This window comes from Vulpes vulpes, chromosome 12, assembly GCF_048418805.1.
Source record: "Vulpes vulpes isolate BD-2025 chromosome 12, VulVul3, whole genome shotgun sequence".
Taxonomy (NCBI): domain Eukaryota; kingdom Metazoa; phylum Chordata; class Mammalia; order Carnivora; family Canidae; genus Vulpes; species Vulpes vulpes.
This window is the reverse complement of record NC_132791.1, coordinates 164822949-164849418: the sequence shown is the minus strand read 5'-3', so window position 1 is coordinate 164849418 and position 26470 is coordinate 164822949. Positions and strand designations below refer to the sequence as shown.

The 26470-nt window shown below is 38.1% G+C and overlaps 1 protein-coding gene across 19 annotated transcripts in view; it reads right to left on the bottom strand.

Annotated features, from left to right (window-relative positions):
- Positions 1-26470, bottom strand: part of KIF1B (kinesin family member 1B) — a 147973-nt gene that overhangs the window by 66720 nt on the left and 54783 nt on the right. For 6 of the 19 annotated variants that reach the window (XM_072731278.1, XM_072731271.1, XM_072731276.1 and 3 more), the window contains exons 9-20: positions 26278-26343; positions 22134-22209; positions 21295-21373; positions 20169-20311; positions 16031-16164; positions 8528-8607; positions 7192-7267; positions 3372-3451; positions 2766-2872; positions 1906-1989; positions 1212-1392; positions 1008-1080 (exon numbers count right to left, since the gene is read on the bottom strand). In XM_072731278.1, the coding sequence (XP_072587379.1) occupies positions 1008-1080; positions 1212-1392; positions 1906-1989; positions 2766-2872; positions 3372-3451; positions 7192-7267; positions 8528-8607; positions 16031-16164; positions 20169-20311; positions 21295-21373; positions 22134-22209; positions 26278-26343 (1179 nt within the window). Of the gene's footprint in view, positions 1-1007; positions 1081-1211; positions 1393-1905; positions 1990-2765; positions 2873-3371; positions 3452-7191; positions 7268-8527; positions 8608-16030; positions 16243-19183; positions 19226-20168; positions 20312-21294; positions 21374-22133; positions 22210-25589; positions 25608-26277; positions 26344-26470 lie in introns of all 19 variants that reach the window. The other 13 variants (XM_072731261.1, XM_072731273.1, XM_026005041.2 and 10 more) reach the window with 7 other exon arrangements.

Below are 26470 nucleotides of genomic sequence, written 5' to 3'. Positions count from 1 at the left end.
CTAAGGGAAGAGACCAGTATCCCAGCTTCCTCCCTAAAGCCCCCTTATCTTAAAAGAACTATGAATCTCAAAAATTCCTAAATTGTATCCACAGTATCCAAAGGTTTATTATACCTTTTTCTTACATATCAAATGAATGCCAAGAAGCCTTTTATGACCAGGGCTTTGTTAACCAAAACTGGATGGCTTTAAAAATGAAAATCTAACTAATGAATCAACTTACGTATTCATGAGATTCAATTCCTATCAAACTCAGAGAATCAACTTACATCATAAAATGCTAAACCCATTATTAGCATTATCAGCTGCAACCTTAAACCAACTTCTTGGCTGCTCACCCGAACCCTCTCTCAACCTGGAGAAACCAGGCTTCCTTTTGCTGAGGGGGCTGCATAGCCCCTGCTTCTACTAACCTCCCACATGCCACAGAGACCCTTACTGAGAACTCACACTCCATGCAGGGGAACAGAAAAAGATGAACACATGCAACTGTGCAGCAGCACTTTTAGACAGTTTAACTGAAAAAAGAAAAAGAAAAAACAAAAAGTCTGCCCAGCACAAGAACAATCCCCAAGTCAGCCCAAGAGCAGAGAATTAGTACTATCAGGTGATCAGAAACAAAACCAAGGCAAACACCCACCAAATTCAATATTCAATATAATTATCATTAAAAGAATCACCACCGATGCATACTCAAAAACCACTACCAAGAGGCAAAGTATACCAGAAAAGCTCCCACTAGTTCCTCAAAAAGCACTTGGTTTTGCTAGAACTAAAGATTTGACTTTAAGACATACTAGGCACAAAACTGTACCTTTATGGACACTTTTTCAGGCTAAGGCTACCAGGAGTTGTAAGTTCATTCTCCATTAAGGAAATGAGAGAATAGCATATGGTATCAGTGAGAGCTGGACAAGCAATCGGGGTAAGTGCTTATCTGTGGAACCGGGATGGTATGAGAGTAAGCTGCCCTTTTTCCTAACACAGGGTTCAAGACAGACTCCTACCAGTCTCTGCTGCTCCAAGAGAAGATCTGCTTCTTCCTTCTCCTTTTTGTATAGGATCTCCATCTCCTGTAGTCTAGAAGGAAAAGAAAAACAAGAGAAGAAAGAATAAATGTGTGAAATCACTGGGCTGTTTCATGAGTGTTATATACACCAGATGTTAAAAGAAGTGATAGTCATGGAGGCCACATCATATTTGTGCATTACCTTTTTTCCATCTCCTGCTTCATATCAATCCCTTGTTTTTCCAGAAGTTCTCTCTGGGCAAATGTCCAGTCCACAGGCTCAGAGGGGGTCTCAGCAGAAGGAGTCTTTTCCCGCTCTGCCCGTGCTTGCTCCGGATGGTTGAAACGAAACACATGGTTTTTACCCATAATAATACGGTTTCCTAGTACAAAACAGAAGCAGTTAAGAAGCCATTTTTTAAAAGTATACTTATCTAGGTTTTAAAAGCCTCTCTCCCCCTCCCTTTCCCTAAGACAAAAAGACAATTTTTGGAGTTTTACAAGAACAGACATCCAAATGCTGACTATTACAAGTCAGTCTTTAAACAAAGAGTCCAAAGCTAGAGTTGCTCACACAAACATGTTCTTTATTGAAGACTTCAAACTTTTCCCAGTCTCAGGGGTGCCTGGGTGGCTCTGTCAGTCATCCAACTCTTGATTTTGGCTCAGGTCATGATCTCAGGATCCTGAGACTGAGCTCTACAGCACGCTCCCCGCTCAGCAGGGAGTCTGCTTCCTCCTCCCTCTCCTCTGCCCCTACCCCCTCTTGCATGCTGTCTCTCTCTCTCTACCCCCCTCATATAAATGAATAAAATTTAAAAAAGAAAAAAAAAAGGAAAGAAAAATGGAAAAAGCAAAGTACTTAAAACAAAACAAAACAACTTTCCCAGTCTCACCTGACCGCAGCTGAACAGGCTGGGCCACCCTCTTGCCATTTACATAGGTTTCTGAGCGTTCGCAGGGCTCTAGGGTCACAATAACTAAGAACACAAACTAGTATTAGCATCACAAACCACTGTAATAAAACAATGGAAAGGAGATGACCATGAGGTTACAGGGTAACCAGAATACATTCCTGTAACCAACCAAGTGGCAAAGCATCTATATAATAGTTCTTTTTAGGGTATCAAAACCATTTTGGGGTATGGCTAAAAGAAACAGTTGAATGCATTTGACAACCCTCAAAAGAAGACTGGAATGTTAGTTTTGGTGATATCTGACAGTTCAGTCCATAAAAAAAGGAAATCTTAAGTATAAGATATAGGTACTAACCCGAAACTTAAGATTAAAAGCAGCTAATATTTTGACGAAAGGAATGAGTCATATAGCACAAAAATACCATTACATTATTGTTTTGTTAGTAACCCAGGCAAAAATCAAGATTGACTTTTTCTTCCCTTTTAGATAAAAATAAGCTCTCGTGGGTTAAGATTAGAGGTCCTTCAAATCTCCCACTACTCAGGGTATTTGTTCCTTTCTTGTCTAGTAAATAATTAACATTCAAGACCAAGCCTAATTGCCTATGTTGTCCTGCTTGGTTCTTGGCAGCCACAAAAGAGCTCCTTTTGTCCAGGCTATTTTCATGTAAAATAGCTATGTCTGTCCCTGCATTTTAAGCAGGCCAGGTTTCTCCATTTTCAAATATTAGATTGTATAAGAAAGCATCACTGAAAGAGACAGGGAACAGCAAGCCTTGGGGATTTCTAATAATCTAGAATTAAAAGGCTGTTGGAAAAGCTACGACAGGAGCTCTCACCGTCCCCACTGTTGTTTCTCTCGCTCCGGAAGATACAATGCTCTTCCTGAATGTGAGCCCCACTCAGCACGATGTCCTGGCGCCGCTCAGCATCTGCTTGGCCAACCCTGAACACAAGGGGAAGTGTTTCCCAGGGAAATTCAGACACAAAAAGCACTGAAAACAACGAACCTCTTTCTCTCAAAGAATATTCTTTGGTATGTACAAAAAAGGTATCGTTTCTTTTTATCAGAGGCTTTCAACTGCAAATGTTATTTTCACATATAATCAACCTCCCTACATTAGAATAAGAAACCAAAGAGCAAGATACAACAGTGTAACTCGCTGAGCTTTATAAAAAGACATGAGTGAACTAATCTTCCTAATTAATTCATATAAGAAGTTAGAAAAAAAATTTTTTTACTTAGGGTTTTTAGGGAAAACTACATGTTAACTGGTTCAGATGACTAAGGCACTTACATAATTTGGGAAGACAGGATAGTGTGTAACTATTTCAGACGTGAAAAACAGCAAATCATTACAACAAATTTTTCAACAAACAACTTCCCTTTATTCAATCGTTTAAGAGAACAGAAAACAGTAAGTGACCAAAAGAAACAAATATACCTTGTAATTCCATCTTTGATGTAATAAAGCAGGCATTCGGACATTAGTGGGTCCTCATTGAGGTTAACTAGATGTGGGGTCTGAAAAAGGATACAGATGATCAATTTGGAGCAAGTACAACTGGGCGGGCTTGACAGTAACAGTGATCTACAGGAAGCCAATGGCTTCCTGGATTATGCACCATCCCTCAAAGAGGGAGGTCTTTTATTTATTCCTAGTTCCTAGCTGCAATTCCATTAAACAAAGAAAACACTCTTCAGGCCTTCTCAAACTGCACTAATATATTCTATTTAAAAGCATGAGTTCAGGGAAAAAGAACAAGATCCAATTCTTGATAATGTCAAAGCATGAAAAATACAAAAGAAAAATAAAGACAGGTTGATTCTCTGGATGGGTTAATCATAATTTTTGTACCTAACTGGACAAAAATCTTAAAGGGTAACAAAATATGCCACCTCAAAATATGCCACTTTGACATATTGATTATTTTGAGCTGAAGGCACCAGAAAAACAGCAAACACAGGAAGAGGCTTTCTTTGACCGCTTCCCATCATGCCTGAAGATAAGTTCTCCTAAATGACCTAAGCTGTCGTGTCCCTTCTGGGAGTCCATCAACCAAGGAGGATGGTCTTGTGTCCCAGGAGAGGACACCAGAAGTCGATACCACACCCAGACAGACTTTGTCAAAAACGATCACATCTCCCATCTATTCTCCCAAGGGCCCTTCCTCTTTCCCGAAAATCATTTATTCCCTCCTGAGAGGTCTATGTCCCTTCTCCCCTTTCCCTACCAGGATGGTATTTAAATCTGATTTCTAAGCCATCTTGGGGAGTCACTCATTTTCCCCTGGGCAGGCACATTCACATACCTGAGGCATATACATTCATAAACTTGTTTCGGTTTGTCTCTTATTAATCTTTTATTACAAGGCTCTCAGCCAAGAACTCAAAAGGGTAGAGGGAAAATTATCTTCCCTTCCTACAATCTCCAGAAATACTTAATTTTCATTTACTTTATAAAAATGCTTTAAAAAAAATGGGGTGGCTGGGTGGCACAGTTCGTTGAGCATCCAACTCTTGGTTTTGGCTCAGGTCATGATCTCAAGGTTGTGGGACTGAACCCTGCATTGGGCTCTGCACTCAGTGGGAAGTCTGCTTGAGACTCTCTCTCCTCCCTCTGCCCTTCCTCCCCCTAAAATAAATAAATCTTTAAAAAAATGTCCCCACATCTCCTGGCATTTCCCTCTATAATTTTTATCACTTCTTCCATGGTACCAGTTATTGTCTTTAGTTTATTAATCTTTACCTTAAAGAAAAATTAAAATTACTGACATTCAACAATATACATATCTTGTAAAAATCCTCTTCATCTAACTCTAGTATTTCTAAAATCTTTGAAAAACCAACCTTCTTTGGTGAAAATACCCCACTGGAATCCAAAAATAAGTCACATGGTCTTGGGGTCAAAATCTACTCAAGACAGTGCCAGCAAATGTGGAAAAATGAAAGAAGAATCAGATGAGAGCAGGGAATGAGAAGGATGATTAAAAAGAAATTTTAAAAAGCTCTACATTAGCACCTGCCTCTGTAGTTTAAGAACTCTGCTGTTTTGAGAAAGTCAAAGCCCTCTGTGGGTAGTGTTCTTGAAAGCCCATCACAACACTGGCCTCAGAAAAGCAGAATCATAGAAACAGGTTTTGCTTCCCCTTGCATTAAAATTATTTCCCCCAACCCAGTTTTATGGAGAGTATCATTGACAAGTAAAAATTATATACATTTAGGTTGTACAACATGATTTTTTAAGGTGTCCAATGTGTCAATTTAATATACACACACATCATGCAATGATTATTACAATCAAGTTAACATATCAGAAACAGGTTCTAAATCTGAATTTGAATGTAGCCAGTGATGTACCCCTTATTTTTCTAAGGAAGTAAGATGCGTAAAATTAAAGAAAGAAAAAGCTTTGGAAACAGAGACCTCAGTGTGGAATTCTATGGTTTATATCACAACAGTTACTTAAATTGTTTGTGACTTGTGTTAAATGTCATATTTTTACATGTTGTTACAAAATTTTTCCATATAGTTCTTAACACTCAAAGATTGTAAAATCTCTTCCAATATACACAAAGGCACAAATGTGATCAAACCTATAACTGCTAAAACCTCTACAATTTTAAGTATGATATCTCAATAAATAATGTCTTACTGAAGGAATCATTACTTCCTTAAAGTAATCATTAAAGCAATCACTACTTTACTGTAAATCATTACTGATTTTACAAATTAAAAATCACAGGTGTTGGCAATATAGACATATAAAACACTGGTATTGTTATTCCAGTTCTATAACAGGTACCCTAAAATGCCTTTAAAATTATCTTCTTTGGGGGGGACCCCTGGGTGGCTCAGCAGTTTAGCGCCTGCCTTTGGTCCAGGGCGCTATCCTAGAGTCCCGGGATCGAGTCCTGTGTCAGGCTCCCAGCATGGAGCCTGCTTCTCCCTCTGCCTGTGTCTCTGCCTCTCTCCCCCCCGCCCCGTCTATCATTCATAAATAAATAAATAAATAAATAAATAAATAAATAAATAAATAAATCTTAAAAAAAAAAAAAAAAGATCTTCTTTGTTGAAAATAATGCACTAGAATTCCTAAAAAAGTTCTGACCTTGACAGAAAAACCAAACCAAAAGAATTCTAGCAAAAACTAGGAATACCTCTTACCACATAAAAACAAAAAGGGAAAACCCCCTGCTCATTCTATGCCAACCTAGAGAAATCATCATGAGACCCTGCAAAACATGTGTAAGTCTCTGACAGCCAATCTGAGGTCACCTGAAATGAAGAATCATTTATTACTGGCATGAATATATTTGCTTTGTAAATCAGTATGTGTTCCATTATTATCATATAAGAAGCACACAAAAATAATCATCTGATAAGTTTTCCAATACCTAAGAATAACTAGGAAGCAACTTAGTAAAACAACAAAAAAAACCCCAAAACAAAACCTACCTTACTATTCTAATTAGCTATAAGGTTATCTACTATCGAACAACTAAAATTATGTAAGTAGGAGGGTAACTAACTACCAGGGTCTTTTAAAAAAAAAAAAAAAAAAAACTAAGAAAGGAGCAGAGGAGGCTAGAAGGGTGAGGACAGGACTGTTTTACTCAGGACAGTGGTTGTCTGTAACACAAACTACAGAAACAAACTTGAGTGGTACTTTTCTACACAAACCTGAATAGCTGAAATTGCTTCCAAAGAATTATACATCAGGCCTGCTGGCATCTGTGGGAAAATCTACATAGAAAGAGTAGCCAAATTGAAGCAAGGTATGCTAGGTGAGAGGCTGGGAATTTAAGAGAAGCAACACTACAGGTGAGTAAATATACTGAATCATGACTGAAAGTTAGATTTACTGCCTTGGGTTTTATTTTGTAAACAGCAAACATGATGATAGGCATTTTAGAAATAGGCTGCCCTTGTACTGTATGATGAAATCAGAAATGTCATGGGCAGCCCCGGTGGCTCAGAGGTTTGGCACTGCCTTTGACCTGGGGTATGATCCTGGAGACCCGGGATCGAGTCCCACGTCGGGCTCCCTGCATGGAGCCGGCTTCTCCCTCTGCCTGTGTCTTTTCCTGTTTCTCTCTTTCTGTATCTCTCATGAATAAATAAATAAAATCTTTAAAAAAAAAGAAAAGAAATGTCTGAAATTAAAAAGGAGGGGCCAACCCTGAAAGACCAGAAGTGCCTCAGTGACCAAGACAAACAGGAAGTACTTCTGTTGGGTTGAGTTTCACAACACAGTTTCCTACCTTCTTAGGTGAGAAAACTCCCAGGGTTCCTCCATCTTCCCGAATGGCCACTCCCATCTCAGCCAACAAGGCCTCTCTAGAAAAATAACAAGCACATTAGAATACCAATACCAAAATGTCACTTAAATCAGTCTCATATGAACTGGTAAGTAAAGCATGCAGAGCAAAAAACTACTGTCCATTTAGTAATACAAGTGTGAAAAATCTGTCCCATCATTCATGAAAATTTAAGAGAAACAGAACATTCAAAATAAATTCTGTTCCCATGTTAGGTAAAGTTGTATTCATCCAAATAACAACTTTGTCTCATTGGACTTTGGAGGCAGACAGTAACTCATAAATAATATGCCTACTAACATAAAAAAAGGAGGACAGGGATATCCCTTAAGGCCAGACATCTAACTCAAAGAACCATTTCTTCAAAATCTAAGAAAGCAATCAGAAAGTAATTTTGATATATGAAGATTGTTCATAAATGTGGTGATTTTCTCAAATGTGATCCTCCCATGCACACCATCATACTGATTCAACAATTCTAAGTTAAAATCCCAATAATAAGAACATTCTAGTTGTTTGGTATATCCACTGTATCTATACATCAGCACTTACTTCTACCTCACCTTCCATGAAGGGGGAAGACAAGTCTGACCTTTTTTAAATGTACATTCATCCCAACAGGAAAAGTATTATTTCAGGTTATGTTCACTGTCAGGGTAGAGAACTGAGAGGTTAAAGTAAAAAAGGGATTTTAAAACTCTGCAACTAAAACTATTTCACCTCTTATGTAAGAGGTTCTATAAAACAGAACTCATAGACAATCATTACAGAGCTTTATTATTTGGGCCTTTATCAAAGGTGGTTGTTTTGCAAAGTAAAACTCTATCCCAGGGTGCCTGGGTGGCTCAGCTGGTTAAGCGTCTAACTCTTGATGGTCTTGGGATCATGGGATCCAGCCCTGAGTTGGGCTCCATGCTGGGTGCAGAGATTGCTTGGGATTCTCACTCTCCCTCTGCCCCTTTCCCATTTGAAGAAAGTTAAAAAAAGAAAAACACCCCACAAAAAACCCTCAATTCCTCAATATCTTCCATTTTACCTGAACTATGAGCGCCATGCAGTATGGTAATGAGAACAAGACTCCCAAGAGAACATCTGACTATATAAGCTCTGCTGGGGGAAGGCCCAGAACAGGCTGAGTTCTGTTCTATTCTGTGGTTGGTTTGCAGGGGGGTGGGGGGACGGGACTTCATTTTTACTTTCAGCTCAATTTCTTCTTTTATAAAAGGAATCCCAGTTCCCCTGAGAATGTGCAGACACCTCAAGAGCTTAACTTGCTGACCTCTCCATTCTGATGGCTTCTGTTTTACGCAGCTTCTCTTCCCAGGTCTCATTCAGCTCAGCAATGATCTTCTCCGATTCCTAAGGGAGGAAGTCCACAGTTAAAGTGGAGAGGAGCCTTATGATGTATGTGCTACGTCCAGGAAAGACAGCAAGAAGCACACGATGCCCTTTGTGAGTATGAGGCAGAATCTAATACAATACGATCTTTTTTCCTTTCTTAATATTATGTGCAATAAGATCATGAAGACTAGGCCTAACAGTAAATCAGTCATATATATAGAAATTTTCCTAAGCCCTAGCAAAAATACCCTAAAAATGAGTATGTCCTTGTGCATAGAAGAAGAGTAATATTAACATCCCACAAAGTGAGACACTATTTCTGACAGCCACTTCCACAAGAGAACAATTTACTGCTTTTGTCTCACCATAATTTCACCATAAAACACCGATGGGGCTCAGAACACGTTCACCTAAAATACAGCATCTTGGCATATTGACCATTTTAAGCTGAAGTAATTTGAGAAATGTTATCTGCAGGAAGGACCTTGATCTCCTCAAACAGGTTTTAAGGTCCTCATGAGAGGTGCCTTCTTACACCTGAAGGGAAGGAACATCCTTATCTCCAAAGATGGAGGACCACCAGGAGGAATGTGAACAAATAGGCCTTGATAAGTCTCCCACAGGTCCTATCATAATTTTCTACGACTCGTCCCTCTTTATCAAATCTAGCAAAAACATGCTCAGGTTTAATATTTCTTTGGGGGAACCCTGGGTGGCGCAGCGGTTTAGCGCCTGCCTTTGGCCCAGGGCGCAATCCTGGAGACCCAGGATCGAATCCCACGTCGGGCTCCCGGTGCATGGAGCCTGTTTCTCCCTCTGCCTATGTCTCCGCCTCTCTCTCTCTCTCTCTCTCTGATGACTATCATAAATAAATAAAAATTTAAACAAAAATATTTCTTTGGGCTTTTATTTCCTTATGAAGGCTCCCATGTCACATAAAACTCATAATAAATAAATTTGTGTTTTTCTCTTATTAATCTGCCTTTTGTTTGTAGAAGCCACAGAGAAGAACCCGAAGGGTAAATGAATGATATTTTAACTCCTCTACAACACAATACCCTTCTGAACACAACCCAGTACCTGATATAGAAAGGGTTAGTATTAACCTCAGCCAAAGCCATATAGCCACTGAAGTGACAGCTTCCTAGTCTCCTGCTGAGTGTTTATGAATGCCAGAAATATAAGAACTAAAACCTGTTTCCTGCTCTCAAGGAGTTTACTGTATACTAGGGAGACAGAAGTAATGATGATTCCTTCATTCAGTAATTATATATCACTACGTTATTTGTTGAGCCCTGTTTCCGGCAACTAGGGATGTGGCAGGGAACAAAACCCCTGATTTCATGAGACTTACATTCTAGTAAAGAGACTGAAATAATCAATTTTAATCAATAATTCAAATATATAATACATTAGATAGCAGGTGCCTTGGGAAAAAAGCAAGAAAAGGAAAAGAGTACATGAGGGAGCATCTGGGAATAGGGCTGTTAGAACAGGGCTCACTGACGAGGTTCTGTGCAAGCAGAGAAAAGAGCAGGAGCTACCACACAAGGAAAGAGGTAAGAAAAGCCTGGCACTTTCCAGGAATCACAGTGTGACCACAGCAGCATGCTTGCAGACTGTGAATGGGTAGGGCAGAAGAAAACCACAGAACAGTGTGCCACATGCTAGAACTGACGTGTTCACAGGTTGCTGGAGAATGGGTGAGCACAAAAATAATGCTTAGACTTATGAATGAAGGACAAGTAGGAATCAATTCAGTGAAAAAATGGAAAGAGGATGAAGACCTGAAAGGAGGATGAGCAAAGCTCTTCTGCAAAAAGCAGAAGAAGATCTAGTCATGGAGACAAAATTAGAAAGTCAAATGATGATGCCAAGGAGCATAACAGTGATGAGATGACAGTTCTGATGATGGCAGCGCCAGTGATTCAGGATGAAAACCCTGCACAGTTTACAAAATAACTCACTGTTTGATTCATTTAACAGGCTATTGTAAGAAGCCTCTGGGATCTGAAAACATAATTATCTACATAGAAACAGCGAGCATATAATACAATCAACCCTAAGGTGTCTGTGATTTGATTTTCTGGAACGAGGCATGGGAGCATGTTAAATTCCAGGCAGCAGCTGCAAAAGCAAAGGAATACAGGAATCAGGAGAAACAAACAGCAGAGCATCATGATGATCATGACAATGGTGAAGAACAACGAGCTAAGCAGGGCAGAGAGCAAAACTGACGATCGAGTTGGAAAAGTCAGACACAGCATGGGCATCAGTAGGGTCCACATAAAGGGGCCATTGAAAATCAAGTGCTCGTTGTGAAGAGAGCCAGTCACAAAGTGGGAGATGCTAGAACAAGTCTGCAGAGGGACTGTGAATGGTGGAGAGGAAGAGACAAACCACCTAAATTGGCTGTCATTAACCCTCTGGACACTCACAGAGAATGAAAGACTAAAACAGCTACCTGAACAGCATCTCTACAACAGCTTCCAAGAAGACTGACTCAACATGCAGTGCACATGCCCCTCCCAAGCTAAGAGAGGAACCAACGGGCTACACTAGAGGGCCAGCAACCAAAAACACCCATACAATTTAAGGAAGGACAGAGACGGTCAGGAAAGCAACTGAACCAGGAACCAAGTGGTCAGTAAGCACCACAGAAGTTATTCAAACAACTCTTAACAGAGTAGCATTAAATACTTTTGCATAGGATCATGAAAGGGCAAATACAAGATGAACTGGTACCATATCCATATTGTATAGGATAGCAAGGCTTATTAAAGATTGCTGGAGAGAAACCTTTACAATCTCAAAATGGTAACTTTGAAAACAAAGGACTAGGGACAACAGGCTGCTTAAACCAGAGCATCTAGACTAGTGCTTATTATGCAGAGTGTGGCCCACAAACCATTGATGTGATGGAATACAAACCGACCCATGAGGAACTTAAATATCTTCTTTTTACTGGTTGATTATTTTCAGGAAAAGACCATGTCTGATAAGAGATCTATATGGCTGTATGAAAGTTATTCTATTTTGGGGCAACTGTAAATTCACCCCAAGGTAGCAAAATCACTGTCTAGGGATCCTGTTGTCATTCTGATGCCAACTCTAATGTGAACTCTCTGATTTTACTTTCCACTTGGAGGGTAAATCAGGACATGATCTCTTTGTAAAAGAGATTTATGAATTAGCTGAATTTGGTACTACTTTTTGCAACAGCTTCATGTTGCAATTTTTATATTGTCTAAAAAGCTATTTCTTAAAACTCTGAAGGTTAAAGAAAATGATATTGAACAAAACTTCAGTGCTAGAAAAAGCCATTTATTACAGAACCATTCTAGAGATAAAGAAAATGGGAACCAGAGACACTAAGAGACTAATCTGAGGCCACACTACTTCCTGAGCCACTAGAGCAGAGTTTCTTGACTCTTTATGTTCTTTCTTCAATTAAGGCAGAAATTAATAGGCTTTAAAGAAAATATTCTACAGAGATGCCTGGGTGGCTCAGCAGTTGAGCATCTGCCTTCAATACAGGGCATGATCCTGGAGTCCCGAGATCGAGTTCCACATCGGGCTCCCTGCATGGAGCGTGCTTCTCCCTCTGCCTGTGTCTCTGCCTGTCTCTGTATCTCTCATAAATAAATAAATAAAATCTTTAAAAAAAGAAAAAGAAAAAGGAAGAAAATATTCTGCAAAACCGCTCACCATCAATTAAGAAAGAGTCAAGGATATTATTTCTTCAAGTCTGAATAGCACACTTAGCATAAATAAAACTGAGATGTTGACAAGAGATGGCTTTTGGTCGCTGAGTTGTCTACTTACTCTGCAGGCAGTCCTGGTACACTGGTACCCAGTGCTGTCTATAACATACTCTAGAAACCCAACTTAAGATTAAATTGAAATTGGGATGCATACTTCAGAAATGAGGAGTTAAGACAATCTTTAAGAGTCCTTCTTCCCCGCAGGTAGTACATACAAAAAAGTGCTCCCTCCCCCCAAAAAACTACTAACCTCAGGGAAAAAAGTTCCTGAGCTCACTAGTTTTTTTTTTTTTTTTTAAGATTCATTTATTTATTCATGAGAGACAGAGAGAGAGAGAGAGGCAGAGACATAGGCAGAGTTGAAGCAGGCTCCCCATAGGGAGCCCGATGAAGAACTAAATCTCAGATCCCAGGATCATGACCTGGGCTGAAGGCAGGCACCCAACCACTGAGCCATCCAGGTATCCCCATCAGGAACTTTTTAAAGCTCCAAGACATATTGGACTCAGGCACCACTCGACTCACATTATGAACGTCTACCTATCTATGTAGCACTCACTAATAATCATGTTCACACAGCTAAACACAATTTAATTTCTTTGTAATGATTCAGTTTACGGTGGCAGAGAAATCCACAGAACAAGCCAGAAATACTTCCATGAAAAAAAAATCACAGTTTAAACTGTGATATATAAAAGGTTAAATGCTTACTACATGGAACATTCCTTGAAGCCATCAGATAGCCAAGGTTTTACTGTACTGAACATAGCATGCTCCACAAGTGCGTTCCAAGAGTGGGCCCCTCGGGTTGCCTAGCACAGCATCTGCCCTTGCGTGCTTCTGTAGTGGATACTTACGGATATTTATAGTCCAAGCCTACCCGATGGCACTCATAGTACTGACTCTGATGCCAGACTAATAAACAAGCACCAGAGTTACCACACAGTAGCTATAGTTACGTATTTAAATTCTTACTGAGTAAGAATTCAAATCAAGGATACACACATTCCAATTCAGTTTGAATTGTGATTAAAAACTGAAAGTAATTACATTTCATTCTCTTTTGCCAGAGAGGCTTGTGGAGGGGTCGAGATCTTTATGATGGGATAACATGGGTCTCTTCCTCAAGGCAAGAAGCTATTCAAAAAGCTAAGCAGTAGCAACACATTCTGCAAAAGTATTTTGCCAACTAATCGTATTTCTGAAATCAAAAATAAAGAGAAGCAAAGGGAAATAAAAGGTTAGGAAAGTAAATTAACCTCTTCTATTCCTGTTTTCCATTATAGTATTTTTCTCCTGCAGTATCATGTCTTAGGAATGCAGCTCCTACACACTCTACAATGAAATAGTCTAAAAACGAGGAATTCTCAAGCACTTCTGTGGTATAACCACAGCTTGCCCTGCACATGCAAGATGCTGTCTACCCAGGTCTGCTGTATGGAATTCTCACTGTTCACAAAACTGAAGCAGAACAAAGGCGTGTATGCCTCAGTGGACTGCTGTGCTGCATTAAAAACTCAAGATGCAATGCAAAATCATCAAGAAGCAATTATCTAAAGCTAGGGAAAATGGAAGATTTCACTTATGTTGACTTAAGGGAAAATTAAAACAGAGAAATTCATTTTGTGATAAAAGTAATAGTTTTGTTTGTTTTGGTTTGGGTGGGAAGTTGGAAGTTGGGGGAGGGTTCCCTGAATAATAGCAGTGTTATTCCCCAGAAACTATTTGCAAGGCGCTGGATGACCTAATTCTTAAAGGGTCTGGTTAATGTCTTGACTCCTAACTTCCAACACTATTTTCAGTTGGTCCCACTTGGCAATTAGGAAATTTTTTTTCTTTTACGTCAAGATGTGAGTTAACGGAAATTATAATCTTATTTGTACACTAAGGCTTTAATAGGCGATATAGTAAGATTCAAAATCCCCCCCAATAAGGAACATTTTATATTAAATAGTAGGAGATTTTACTTCCTTCCCAGAGAACCCCTGCATTTCCCCCACTGACCCAAACAGAACCCTGCACAGCAACTTTGTCACCAATACCCATAGTGAAAAAACAGACACAAAAAGCTAGCCTGCATGGGCTTCACTAACGTCTTTATTACAATTTCAAAGGCAATTTTACAATAGCAGAAATTACCCTTCCATTTGCAACAATTAATGAAATGAAAAGATTTCTCACCCTTCTCCCTTCGCTAGGTATTTCAGAACTTTACCCACTTCCTACAAACATGTTCTGAAGGAAGAAACAAGAACATTACTGTTGTTTCTGAAATACCTCACTTTAGAAGTGAGTAAAAAAATGCTGAGGGAAAATGTTGGCTAAGAAACAGAGTCTCGGGATCCCTGGGTGGCGCAGCGGTTTGGCGCCTGCCTTTGGCCCAGGGCACGATCCTGGAGACTCGGGATCGAATCCCACGTCAGGCTCCCGGTGCATGGAGCCTACTTCTCCCTCTGCCTGTGTCTCTGCCTCTCTCTCTCTCTCACTGTGTGCCTATCATAAATAAATAAAATTAAATTAAAAAAAAAAAAAAAAAAAGAAACAGAGTCTCATGCTTCATATAAAATCTTTCTTGGTCTCACCTGAAAACCAAAGCGAAAGCATTTGCCATCTTTAATTATCAAGCTTCATTCCCTTTTAGTGGTGAAAAGGTTCCCCAAACCTTTTCCATCATTCATTTGTCAAAGTATGCCATTGTTCTCAACAGTCCCCAAGCAAGCAGCAGCAGCTGTGGAGAATACTGAGCGCCACATAAAGAGGCCTGCTGGGTGCAAGCACAACTGCAATTCCCAGCTTCTGCAAAAACCTTTCTCTGCCCTCCTTGTTTTTCCTGCCCTGGCACTTAGAAACACACAGGCCCAAAGGTGTGGATCAAATGATCACCCTGGATGTAGTGAGCAGGGAAAGAAAAAGCATTTGTGATACTGTCGCAGTGATCTGGTGGATGGCAAGGTCTGTTCTCACTACAGTCACTGAGGGGAAGGGAGAAACCAGGAGTCAGGAGTCAGCAGGTACTGCTCTGCTCACTTTCATATTCATGAAGAGAGACAAGAAAGAACTCAACAAAACCAACCACAGACCGCAAAAGCAAAACTCAGTACCATGGCAGGTGGACCTGCACACATAGGGTGTAAGCGCATAGCACATGATCCCCTGTGCACCAGCATGGGAGGAGTCAGCCCTTTCATGGCAGCAACTTTCTGTGAGCTTCCACAAGTTATCATTTCACATGTCTCTGCATAAACCTAGTATAGCTACTCACCTGTTCAAACTTTCTCTCGGCTGTCTATTCTACTAACACAAACATGGCTCTATACAGAATTCCATCTTGAAATGAAACCAAGTACTTCTAACAAGTTTCCAACTAAACTTCTAACTAAACAATTTCCCTGTGACTTATAAACTACCTCAGAATTAAAGGACACACCTATTTATCAGTTATTTTCATGGCCAACCTATCACCTGCCCATACATCTCTCTAGCCTCTGCCTGCCCATGTCAAATTCAAGCATTCTGGTAAAAAGAAATTATTTTATAAAGCAGCAAATTCCATTTTCAGGACACCTCTAATAGAAAGTTCTTTCATATCCTGAACAGAAATTTCAGTGATTTTTAAGTCCAACTCTGCTTTGTGAGCTACTTAAAACACCTTTCATTCAGTCTGAATTATTACTTACCTTTAGACGTTCAATGGCTTCCTCTCCTCCAGGTGTAGACATGATCCTCTCCTGAATACTGGTCACAGATGTTAAGCCCACCTGACTATTCAGTGAGCAGGAAGATGGAGATGAAGTAAGGGACCCCATGGATGCTGTGGAAAAATTGCCAGGGCGTTGATTCTCAGAGGCTAGCAAGTACCTATGCTTATTGTTCTGAAAATCTTTCAGATCTGGGAGACAGAAAGAAGGGAAGGCAGAAAAGGTGGAAAAGAGGGAAAGGAGCAGAGGGAGAAAAAAGACAGGAAGGAACACCAGCGTAAGAAAGGATAGCATTAAAGCGCCAAGACAAAGACACGTTATAATACAAAGACAAGTTATAATTGTTCTAGATGGCAGTTCTAAAACATGTCTGTTTTTAATACTGGTATCCTAGAGGTTAACAACCACTTCTGAAACTAAAAAATTTAGAAACTAAAAAATCCCAGGGTGGGTTAACATTGTATTTGGAAGGGCGTAACCAGAGCCTCAAAGGATAATGCTCAGGCAGTCTCCTATAAACAAGACATGCTACATTCCTTTTATTCCTTCTACAGCTCCAAATCTACAACATTTTAGATTTACACTACTCTTAAATTCCAGTAGTTTGTAATGATACAGGAAAAAAGATGATAATTTATTTATCAGTAATATCAACCTAGCCCAATATTTCATGGCATTCAGTAAAAATTCCCAAGAAGATATTACAGGTCAAACGAAAATCTGTAGTGCCCTTTTGTATAGCAACATTCTAACATGCTAAAAAGGATCTTTAAAATATGCTTTTTTAAAAAAAAAAAAAAAAGGAGAGGTCAATGGAGAAATCACAAGAATGTTAAGTCCTGGTTAAGAACTCAAGGCCAATTACCTAAACAGGGAGAACAATTAGCAAATTAATGAAGCGGTTACAGTTTACATTAATCTGTTAGAGTAAGCAAAAATCAAGGCTATTTGCTAATTATTGCAAAGTAAGGCTCTTACTCTGCCTAACAGTACTACCATGAGTCACTGGTAAGCCAAGTTCCTATGAAATGCAAGTTTCAAGGATATATTTTCACTTACTAAGGTCTTTAGTAGAACTGTAAGTTTTGTTTTTAAATTTAGTTTTGATAAAAAGAGCCACAAACACAAAATTCATTAATTTGCTGTTTGTACTTTCCTTCATTAGTCATCCTTGTCAAACACCAGAGAAAAACCATAGGTACTGATGGATTTCTAGTTTTTAAATTAGCTCATGTTTAAAATTTGAAAAAACTACAATACTTAAAATTCACACCAAAACTAAGTTTTCCTTAAATGATACAAGTCAATACAAAGAGTCAGAAAACATTATTATTTGTCCTCTTTGGGTCTACTCATCTCTACTTAATCAAAGCCAGTTCTTGAAACCCCTTGAAACCAGTGGTTGATTCAAGACAGTTTGAAAACCACCATCTGCAAATACAGAACATAGGAAAACGAGCAAGTTTTAAAAGTGGGATAGGAACTGGAGTAAAAAAAAAAAGACCAGCCATCAGGTGATGGCAGCAAGGAAGGAAAGAATACGATGGGTGGAGTTTAGAAGATCCAATGGACACATGCAAGCCCTAAAAGAAATCAAAGTAGATCAAAATGGAAATTCAGAAGTAGTCAGGGCTGCTTTCCTGCATGGAGACAAAATTAAAACTTAGTCATGCATAGCATTTTGGGAGATGCCACAACTGCTCAAAAGAGGCAACAAGCTGATAGCAGCACCACCTGGAGCACAAAAGCAAGAACAAGATGGTGTCTTTCTCACATTGGTATCAGTCAGCTTTGGAAATCTCAGACAGAGCTGTTCCAGTCCAAGAGTCACTCTGTATTGGAGTGTTATTGTGTCTTCAAGGCCCAGCCTCATCACAGTGGCCAGGGCTACATTTGCTTTCTCCTATGCATTTCCTCCCTGTCAAGCCCTATTATGTGCCTCATTAACTGAACAAGCAAATCAATTAAAATCTAAAACAACCAAAAAGTCAAGATTCTTCATTTCTTATTTTTTAATTAATTTATTTATTTATTCATGAACGATAGAGAGAGGGGGAGAGACACAGGCAGAGGGAGAAGCAGGCTCCATGCAGGCAGCCTGATGTGGGACTCGATCCTGGGTCTCCAGGATCACACCCTGGGAAGCAGGCGGCACTAAACTGCTGCGCCACCGTGGCTGCCCATATTCTTCGTTTCTTCTAAGATAAGAATCCCCTCATGAATTATCTTACAAGGGTAAGAAATCATGTCCTCACCAACTTAATGATACCTATGGAGAGAACTAGTGTGATCCTTCATAAAATGCTCTCTTTTACACTCAAGTTTTTAAAATTTAATTTCTAATTCCAGAAAAGGAGGGAAAGAAAAGGTTTTCCTAACCACCATGTAAACTGAGGCCCAAGATATAGAGGAAACTAACTAAGCATAAGCATCAGCATAAGCTAATCCAACACTCACAGAGATAGTCATGGGCAGTTTAGCCAACAGGAAGTGATTGTTTTTAATTATAATGCACAGCAAGGCTCAGAATTACGTAACTAATTTAAAAGGATTTTTCTATTAAATAATTGGACCCCGAAGGATTTCAAGAGGCCAGAAAGGTAATGATTTTTAAAAGCTGGGGCTCTGAGTTATACTATCCAATCTACACAGAAACCATGAGATCTCAGGAGCAAATTAACCACCCGATGCAAGCATCGGGTCCTCATTGGTAAAATGGGCATAATGGAACTTTTTCCAGAATCAGTGACAGGATTAAATGAGAGAATACATTCAAGGTCCCGAGAATAGAGCCCAGCACACTATAAACACTCAGGAAATGTGAGGTGCTGTCATTGCTATCATCAATCATCCTCTATGACTTTGGACTCAGTTTAATCACATAAGTGGAAAAACTGAAGAGGAGAAGCAAGAGATTAAGCCTCTTGACTACTTAAGTCACGAACTGAAATACAGTAGTGTTTGCTAAATGGAGAAGGGCAAAAACAGGATCATTTCTGAATCTACAGTATGCTCTGTCTGGGATTTCCCTGTTAGGATTGCTGGCATGCAAAGCTCATTTTAAGGCTGATCCAGCAGAGGCAGATTAGCAAATTAAGAGTACTGGAAATAACCAATACATGAAATACACACATTTGCCTCCGCTTCCAGAGTAATCATCGATCAATGGATCAACTGAAGGTAAGCAGGAGGGAAAATACAAGAAGGGTCAAAGTTCAGGTTCAGCAGTGACACAGAGAGGGAACAGAGCAGCATTTGGCATTTGTGAAGATGAAAAAAATTAATACTAAGAATATATTATCATTTTGCACACTCTATTCACTTAAACTCAGGTACTAATCAGAAGAACTAAACTAGAAGACACTTTGAAAATCTTATTAGAACTCCAAACTATTAATTTTTCACTCAAAAAATAAAAAATATTTTGTCAAATAAACCCATATATGCTATTCTACCTGAAACGTCCAGTTAACTCAACTTCTAATTAGGTATTATGCAGGCAGATCACTGAGGTTAAAAAAAGACTAATTTTAAAACAATGCTGCAAAATAATTCTCTCTGGAAGTCTAATTCTTCAGCTTGACAGGAAATGGATATTTTTCCCTTCATGTGTTCGGAGGGAACTGGGTGAGGAGTATTCTTCAATCATTTTGCAGGAAGGGAAAGATATCACTCAAAGTTTATCTTCTCTGAAAGGAGACTGGAACAGTGGGTTTGTTACATGTATATTACTGCTACTACATTAATCCAGAGAAGCCCCTAATACAAAAAAAAATTTAAGTAACATTTTTATGAAGTGATTAATATTTCAGTAAGAATAAGTTCAACATTCCAAATAAACTTCACTGATAATCTAAAATGAAAATCTATTAAAAATGCAAGCAGTAAATATTTACATTTTAAAAACTAATTCCATGAGTTCAGCTGGATAGCCTACTACATACTACATAAAGAAAGATTCTGAGATTATTTTCATCGGATTTTTTTAAAAGTTAAAAAAAAAAAAGCCAAAAAGCCTTTTTCTACCATCTAACTTCACCAAATTCTTTGAATCTAAGTTTAAATCTAGGAACCCTGAAGAGGAAAAGAGTAGCATGTTGATCCTTAATTCACTTACTATCAATAATATCTCCCAGCCCCTGAGCACGAAGAAGGTCCTTTAGCCGAGTCACCTCCTCCTTTAATTCACGAACCAGTTTGGCATTGGGGTCCTCGTTGATAACAGCATTGCACTTAATTTGTTTTGCACGATCTGCATATCTATATCCAAAAAGAACATTCATTTTTGCCATTCCTCAGATACTCTACTTCTCATAAGTAACATACCATTATTTCTATCTCTAAATTTACATTTTATGAGTCTTAATAATAACATAAGCACAGAAAGTTTTATAGTATCTCATCAAGATGAAGAAAAAAACTAAGAAATTTAGTGATTTAACCAAAATCATAAAAAGAAATAAATACCAGAAATAGGACTCACAATGCATTTGTCAGAGTGCATAGGGTTCTTTTCATCAATGGGAAAAGAGTAGAAAGTTCCAGATTAAAGTAATAAAAACTATTCATATTTAGAAATGCAGCTGACCCTTGAACAACACAAGTTAGAACTGCATGGGTCTACTTATATCAGATTTTTTTTGATAAATACATTCCAGTACATTTCTTATAATTTTCTTAATAACATGTTCTTTCCTATCACTCACTTTATTCTAAGAATACAGTATGGCATTATATACATATATACAAGTATACTGTATATTATATACATAATACACACAATGGGGAATCAAGTTTATAGATGCAGATTTTTGACTGTGCAGAGGGCTGGCACTCCTAACCACTGGACTGTTCAAGGGCCAACTATATTCTATATTCTATTAGTCAACGTTCCATAAACTTTTTAACACTACGTGTATTGTTATTTGCATTACTTATTAAGATATGAGCATCTCTATAATGACAAACCCTACAAGGCAACACTTCTTTTTATAGCAATGAAAATTTTAAGAAATTGAAATTGAGATTGAAAACCATAAACAGGTAAATTCTATTATAATAAAAATCCCCCCAACACAATAAATAAAAATAAAAATCTCCCTAACCCATGTTTTTCCTGTTATGAGAGGGATAGGATCATTACTTACATAAAAAATTATCCATATAACATAAGAAAATCCCTATGGCATAACAGAATAACTTATGGTTGCAGTGTATTCAGTTATCGAGATCAATTGGAGTACCTCAGAGTGCTCAAAGTTTCATCATAGTTGATATCTGCCGGGCTCAGAGCAGCAACCATTGCAGTCCGAGAATTGCCACCTAAGATGATGAATCATGGTTACTGTAAATCATACTCATTTTAGAAAGAATTTTATTAAAAATGTCATATTAGACAATGCCATCTCAAATCCTAAAATTTAATTAAGAGTCAACAAATGTATTGAATGCTCCTATGCGGGGCACTCTTAATCTTGGTGCTCAGACCTACTATGATCGGTTTCCCTCTCCTCGTTTAAGATCTCAGCCACTCCACCCAAGTACTCTTAGGTAGGGAGTGAAAGTCACAGTGATGTGAACAGCCCAACAGGCTCTTCTCAGCATCTTCCTTCTGTCAGCGACAGTTGACATAACTGATCACTCCCTTCTCATCAGGAAGGAGAGAAAGAGGCTAACAAAACAGAGAACAAAGAGCAAAGACCTGACTGAAGATCCAAAACCATCAGCAGAAAAAAAAAAAACAAAACAAAACAAAACAAAACAAAACAAAACCATCAGCAGAAAGGTAACATGGAGTTTCCAAAGAGATTTGAAGGAGCAATGGTTTGAAGCAGGTATGGTTAGGAAGACAACCACACCACAGACCACATTCCAAGGTCAACAAGATAGGAGAGAAAACCCTGATTAAAAAGCTAGCAAATCCAACCAGTTTAAATCATGAGTAAAAATTTCAGAAAGGAGACAGCAATCAAGTTAGTGACATGGATATGTGGAGATTATTCTTCTCCAAAACAAACACACAAGACAATTAACCACAGTAAACAGCTTTAAAAAGATAACTACACACCAGTGATCAACATACCTAGATTTTCTCGAAGGAGCCACGTAAGTACAGAATCCCTGTACGGAATAAAATCAGTCTTCTTCTTCTTCTTACTCTATGAAACAGAAAGAAATGGTTTTAGCATGGTTAGGGAGGAGAAAATCACATGAAAGGCAAACCAGTCTAAAGTTTGTAAGTAAACTACAGTAGAACCCCATCACTGTTGAAATTAGCACTCATGGCTTCAATTCTTCATAATATCCAGAGTTCATGTAATAAAGTAATTTTTCCTTTTTATATTTTATTTTGAAAAATTTGCAACATACACAACAGTTTAGAGAATAGCATAAGCTACCATATATCCATCATGCAACTCCAACTCTTAATTGTCAATATTTTGCCAATCAGAAAAAAAAATATATATATTTTGCCAATCAGGTTTCTATTACCCCTAAATCACTTTACACTTTTTCTTCCTAAACCATTTTAGAATAAATTGCAGACATCATGCCCTTTTATCTCTAAATACTCCAGCAGATAAGGACATTCTCTTACATGGTCACAGTTCAATGACTTAATTCAGGAAATTTAATATCATACTATTATCTAATATCCTGTCTACATCTTATCTTTTATATTTTTATAGCTGGTAGTGTTCTAAAGCAAATCCAACATTTCACCTAAAAATAAATATTCCAGATACATATCTCCAACAGAGAAAGATTTCCTTTTTCCTTTAAACATAACCATAAACCATTATCACACATAACAAAATAATAATAATTTATTAATATCATCTCATTTCTAAGCCTCAAACAATGATTTTTTTTATTGTTGTAGAGGGGCAAGTATGAATACTGGGCATTCCAGGTTAGATGTGTAGGAGCAAGTCATTTAGTTAACAAATTTACTTGGCCCACCATCAAATCATTAAGTGGACTGTTGCATCTCTAACAACTCTTATGAAAGTAATATACATTTGATTTCTCTGGAAGGAAATTATACTCCAAATAAGTCCAACCAACAGAGTTAGGACTCAGAGTGAAAAGATCCAAGACAGTGATGTGATTTGCTAATCTGGAGACCTGTAAAGCCTGCAAGATGAATTGTCTGTATATATGTGTCAAGTATTTACCTATACTGTTATGATCCTTCTCATTATCATGGGATAGAACAAAAGGCACCAGTGCAAAGCCAGTGCTAAAATGGAGGAAATTATATCCTTTGAAAGTAAAAATTAACAAAAACTCTTTGAAGATAACAGCTACTGCAATATGTCCTGGCTGATGACCAGGTCATGATAATTTAAGAAGCTACTAAGGGGAAGCCAGGGTTCACTGATAAAAACATCTCCCCCCATTCCTGGTATAATGTGAGGTTAAACTAAGGATGATCTAGTTCTTGTAAAAGTATGCGTATTCAGAAAAGGAGTGCTAAATAGCTGACCTCTGGTCTGTTGAGGAGGAAAGGAAACCGGCAAGTAGCACTTTAATTCCATCTCTTATCCAAAATGTCCCATCCAATTCATCCCATTCCACCCACAGACACACTTTCCACCAATTAGAGTCATTTCCCATAGCAGGATCTATTTCTAAATGACACAGAACTCTAGGGAGAATTAACCTTCTCAGTCATTCACAGACTAGCAGGACTGTCAGCCCACAACAAAATTCTTGAGGCCTGAGACCTCAAGTTCTTCCTTCTCTAGCTCCTCACCACACCTGCACACTCCACTTGGCCTGTGGTTTACTGAAAATGCTGCAAGATCTAAGGTATGTCAGTTATGAGGACTGCAAATAGTACCATAAAAATAAGCTATGTCTCTTTGCCAAAAAATGTTCTATTTTCATTTTGGTCAATTAGACTAATTTAAGAAGGAGCAGCTAAATAAAGAAGCATAAATAGAACTTCCAACTTTTCCATTTGAAAGTATCTCAGAATTTTAGCCACTTCTTTTGCATTTGCTCTCTTACACAAATTAATCTCAACTGTTCTCACAAGGGCCTCGGTAATTACAGAAAAAGGTTTACTTACATCACTAGCCTCTCTAAAAAGAAGTACTACCAAGTATGGATGGTAATAATCCTGTTTCTCTCCCCAGTGGAAATAACAGTACGTTTTAATTCACCAAATATTATGCTTATTATGTAAAAACTAAAATTTGTCTTTGTTCTGTTATATAGTTAACAGCATAGATGCAAAGTACTAAACAAGGTTTTCCAAAACTAATTCTAAAAAAAGTCATTTGCAAATTATTGTGGCACAGAGCAATATGGGAAATATGTAGATAAATATTTTATAAATTTTTCCTTCGGTTGAAAAAGAATATTAAAAATGAGCAAATGGACATGAAGTTAGAAAAACCACATTTTAACAGCTTTCATGGTTCTGGGACTTAGATTTCTGAAGAATATCTACATATACATAATATCAAATAACAGATAGACTTTTTATTGAAGGCAGCTTTTTCCAATAAGCTGAAAGAAACCGAAGAAAAGTATTACTTTTTATTAAGTAATTTTTGTACAAAGTAGAGAATAAACCCATATATTAAAAGTATGAACATAAAGTATTTCATTGCAGATATTGTCTTTATCTCCAATGTTATTCATGTGATTCAGAACAAACTGTTGAGGGCTCTATTATTGATGCAAAATAGTACTAAGAAATTTTAAGAGTATTTAAATAGAAATAAAAGGAAAAGTCTAGGGGATCCCTGGGTGGCGCAGTGGTTTGGCGCCTGCCTTTGGCCCAGGGCGCGATCCTGGAGACCCAGGATTGAGTCCCACGTCGGGCTCCCGGTGCATGGAGCCTGCTTCTCCCTCTGCCTGTGTCTCTGCCTCTCTCTCTCTCTCTCTCTGACTATCATAAATAAATAATTAAAAAAAAATTTTTTTTTAAAAAAAGGAAAAGTCTACTGTTTTGGGATTAAAAGGATGCAAAGACCCTGTGTTCTAGATACAGTTAAACTTGATTCTACAGCCTTCACTTTGTGTATAACCAGAGTAGAAAAAAATTTTTTTAACAATTCAAAAATCCATGACTTTTCACAAGATTATACAAAAAAGGTTTAAGAAAAATATCCTAATAATTTCAAGAAGGCAGCTATGTTTTAAAATGGTACCTGGAAGAAATCTTTTTATTGCCCTTTCAAGAGGTTTATAAGTGACTTCTTCAAGTGACAGACCTACAGATCACTAAGAGAAACATCATTACGATAACACTATATAGAAGATTCCTCAATTTCTCTCTTGTTCCTTTATTCTAAATCCCTCTCCAAAGCACATCATGTTCCCTAAATTAGGTTTGGTGGGCAGTCTCATGATTCATGGTCACTCTAAACAGCAATTCTAAATTCCAGAGCCAGAAAGCAAGTAACAAAAAGTTATTTTTCAAGGTTCCATTCCTACTTATGCTTCCTTACATCCTGCTGAGAATTTAAAATCACCACAATTGATTCTATACCTAGTTCATTTCTATCAAACACCACCGTACCTTGCTGGTGCAGTTATCCTACAGATGAAGCATTTAAGAGAAAGAAAGAATGAAAACACAGGATAAGCCTTCACACAAAAAGTACTTTAAGGTAATAAATTGAGAATGACTTTTCAGAAATAAGCAAGGAAACACCTTATTCTTTTCAGGGATTCAAATGATGTACTAAGTAAGAGTACGCAGTGACTAAATACTTCCTTAGCCTTAAACCTACAAAAATGAAGCCCTCAATTCAAAACTGTTTCAGATTTAGTGTCCACTGTTAAAAAATAGGAAAGAATAACAAAATTTTATAAAATATATTATTGGCCCCCAAATCAACAGCATTCACCAAAGGCAAATGTTCCTCCTACTTAGAAAAGACTGTATAGGAAAAGAAACCTTTGCTTTGATGAGAGACATGAAGCAAGGCTCAAAAAAGTAATCAAACCCTAGGTCTCTGTAAAGAGCTAGTTTTCAGTCTAGACTTTACAGATCTATGTTTACTTTCACTCTCCTTAATCTCTTTTACATTCAGTAGAAAGTCAAAGTGTGTTACACCTAGTATCTTATCTGAAAAGCTCTAAAAGGAGAAAAGCAAGATTGCACAAAAGGACCAAAGAAGGTCAGTCTTCACAAACACATAAAATATCAAGCATATTTGCTGAACAGACAAGTTTTCCCATGCAACCCAGTATATAATACTTACCACCTCTGCCAAGGCTGAAATGACTTTGCCCAGAGTTGTAAGAGACTTATTAATATTTGCTCCTTCCTGAAATCAATACCAAATGTGAAAGGATGATTATGAAGAATTTCTCCTATTGCCACATCATCTATAATGCATAGGATATAATTAAGCCTTGTGCCAGCACTGTTTGCTTACTTATGACAAGTTCTAA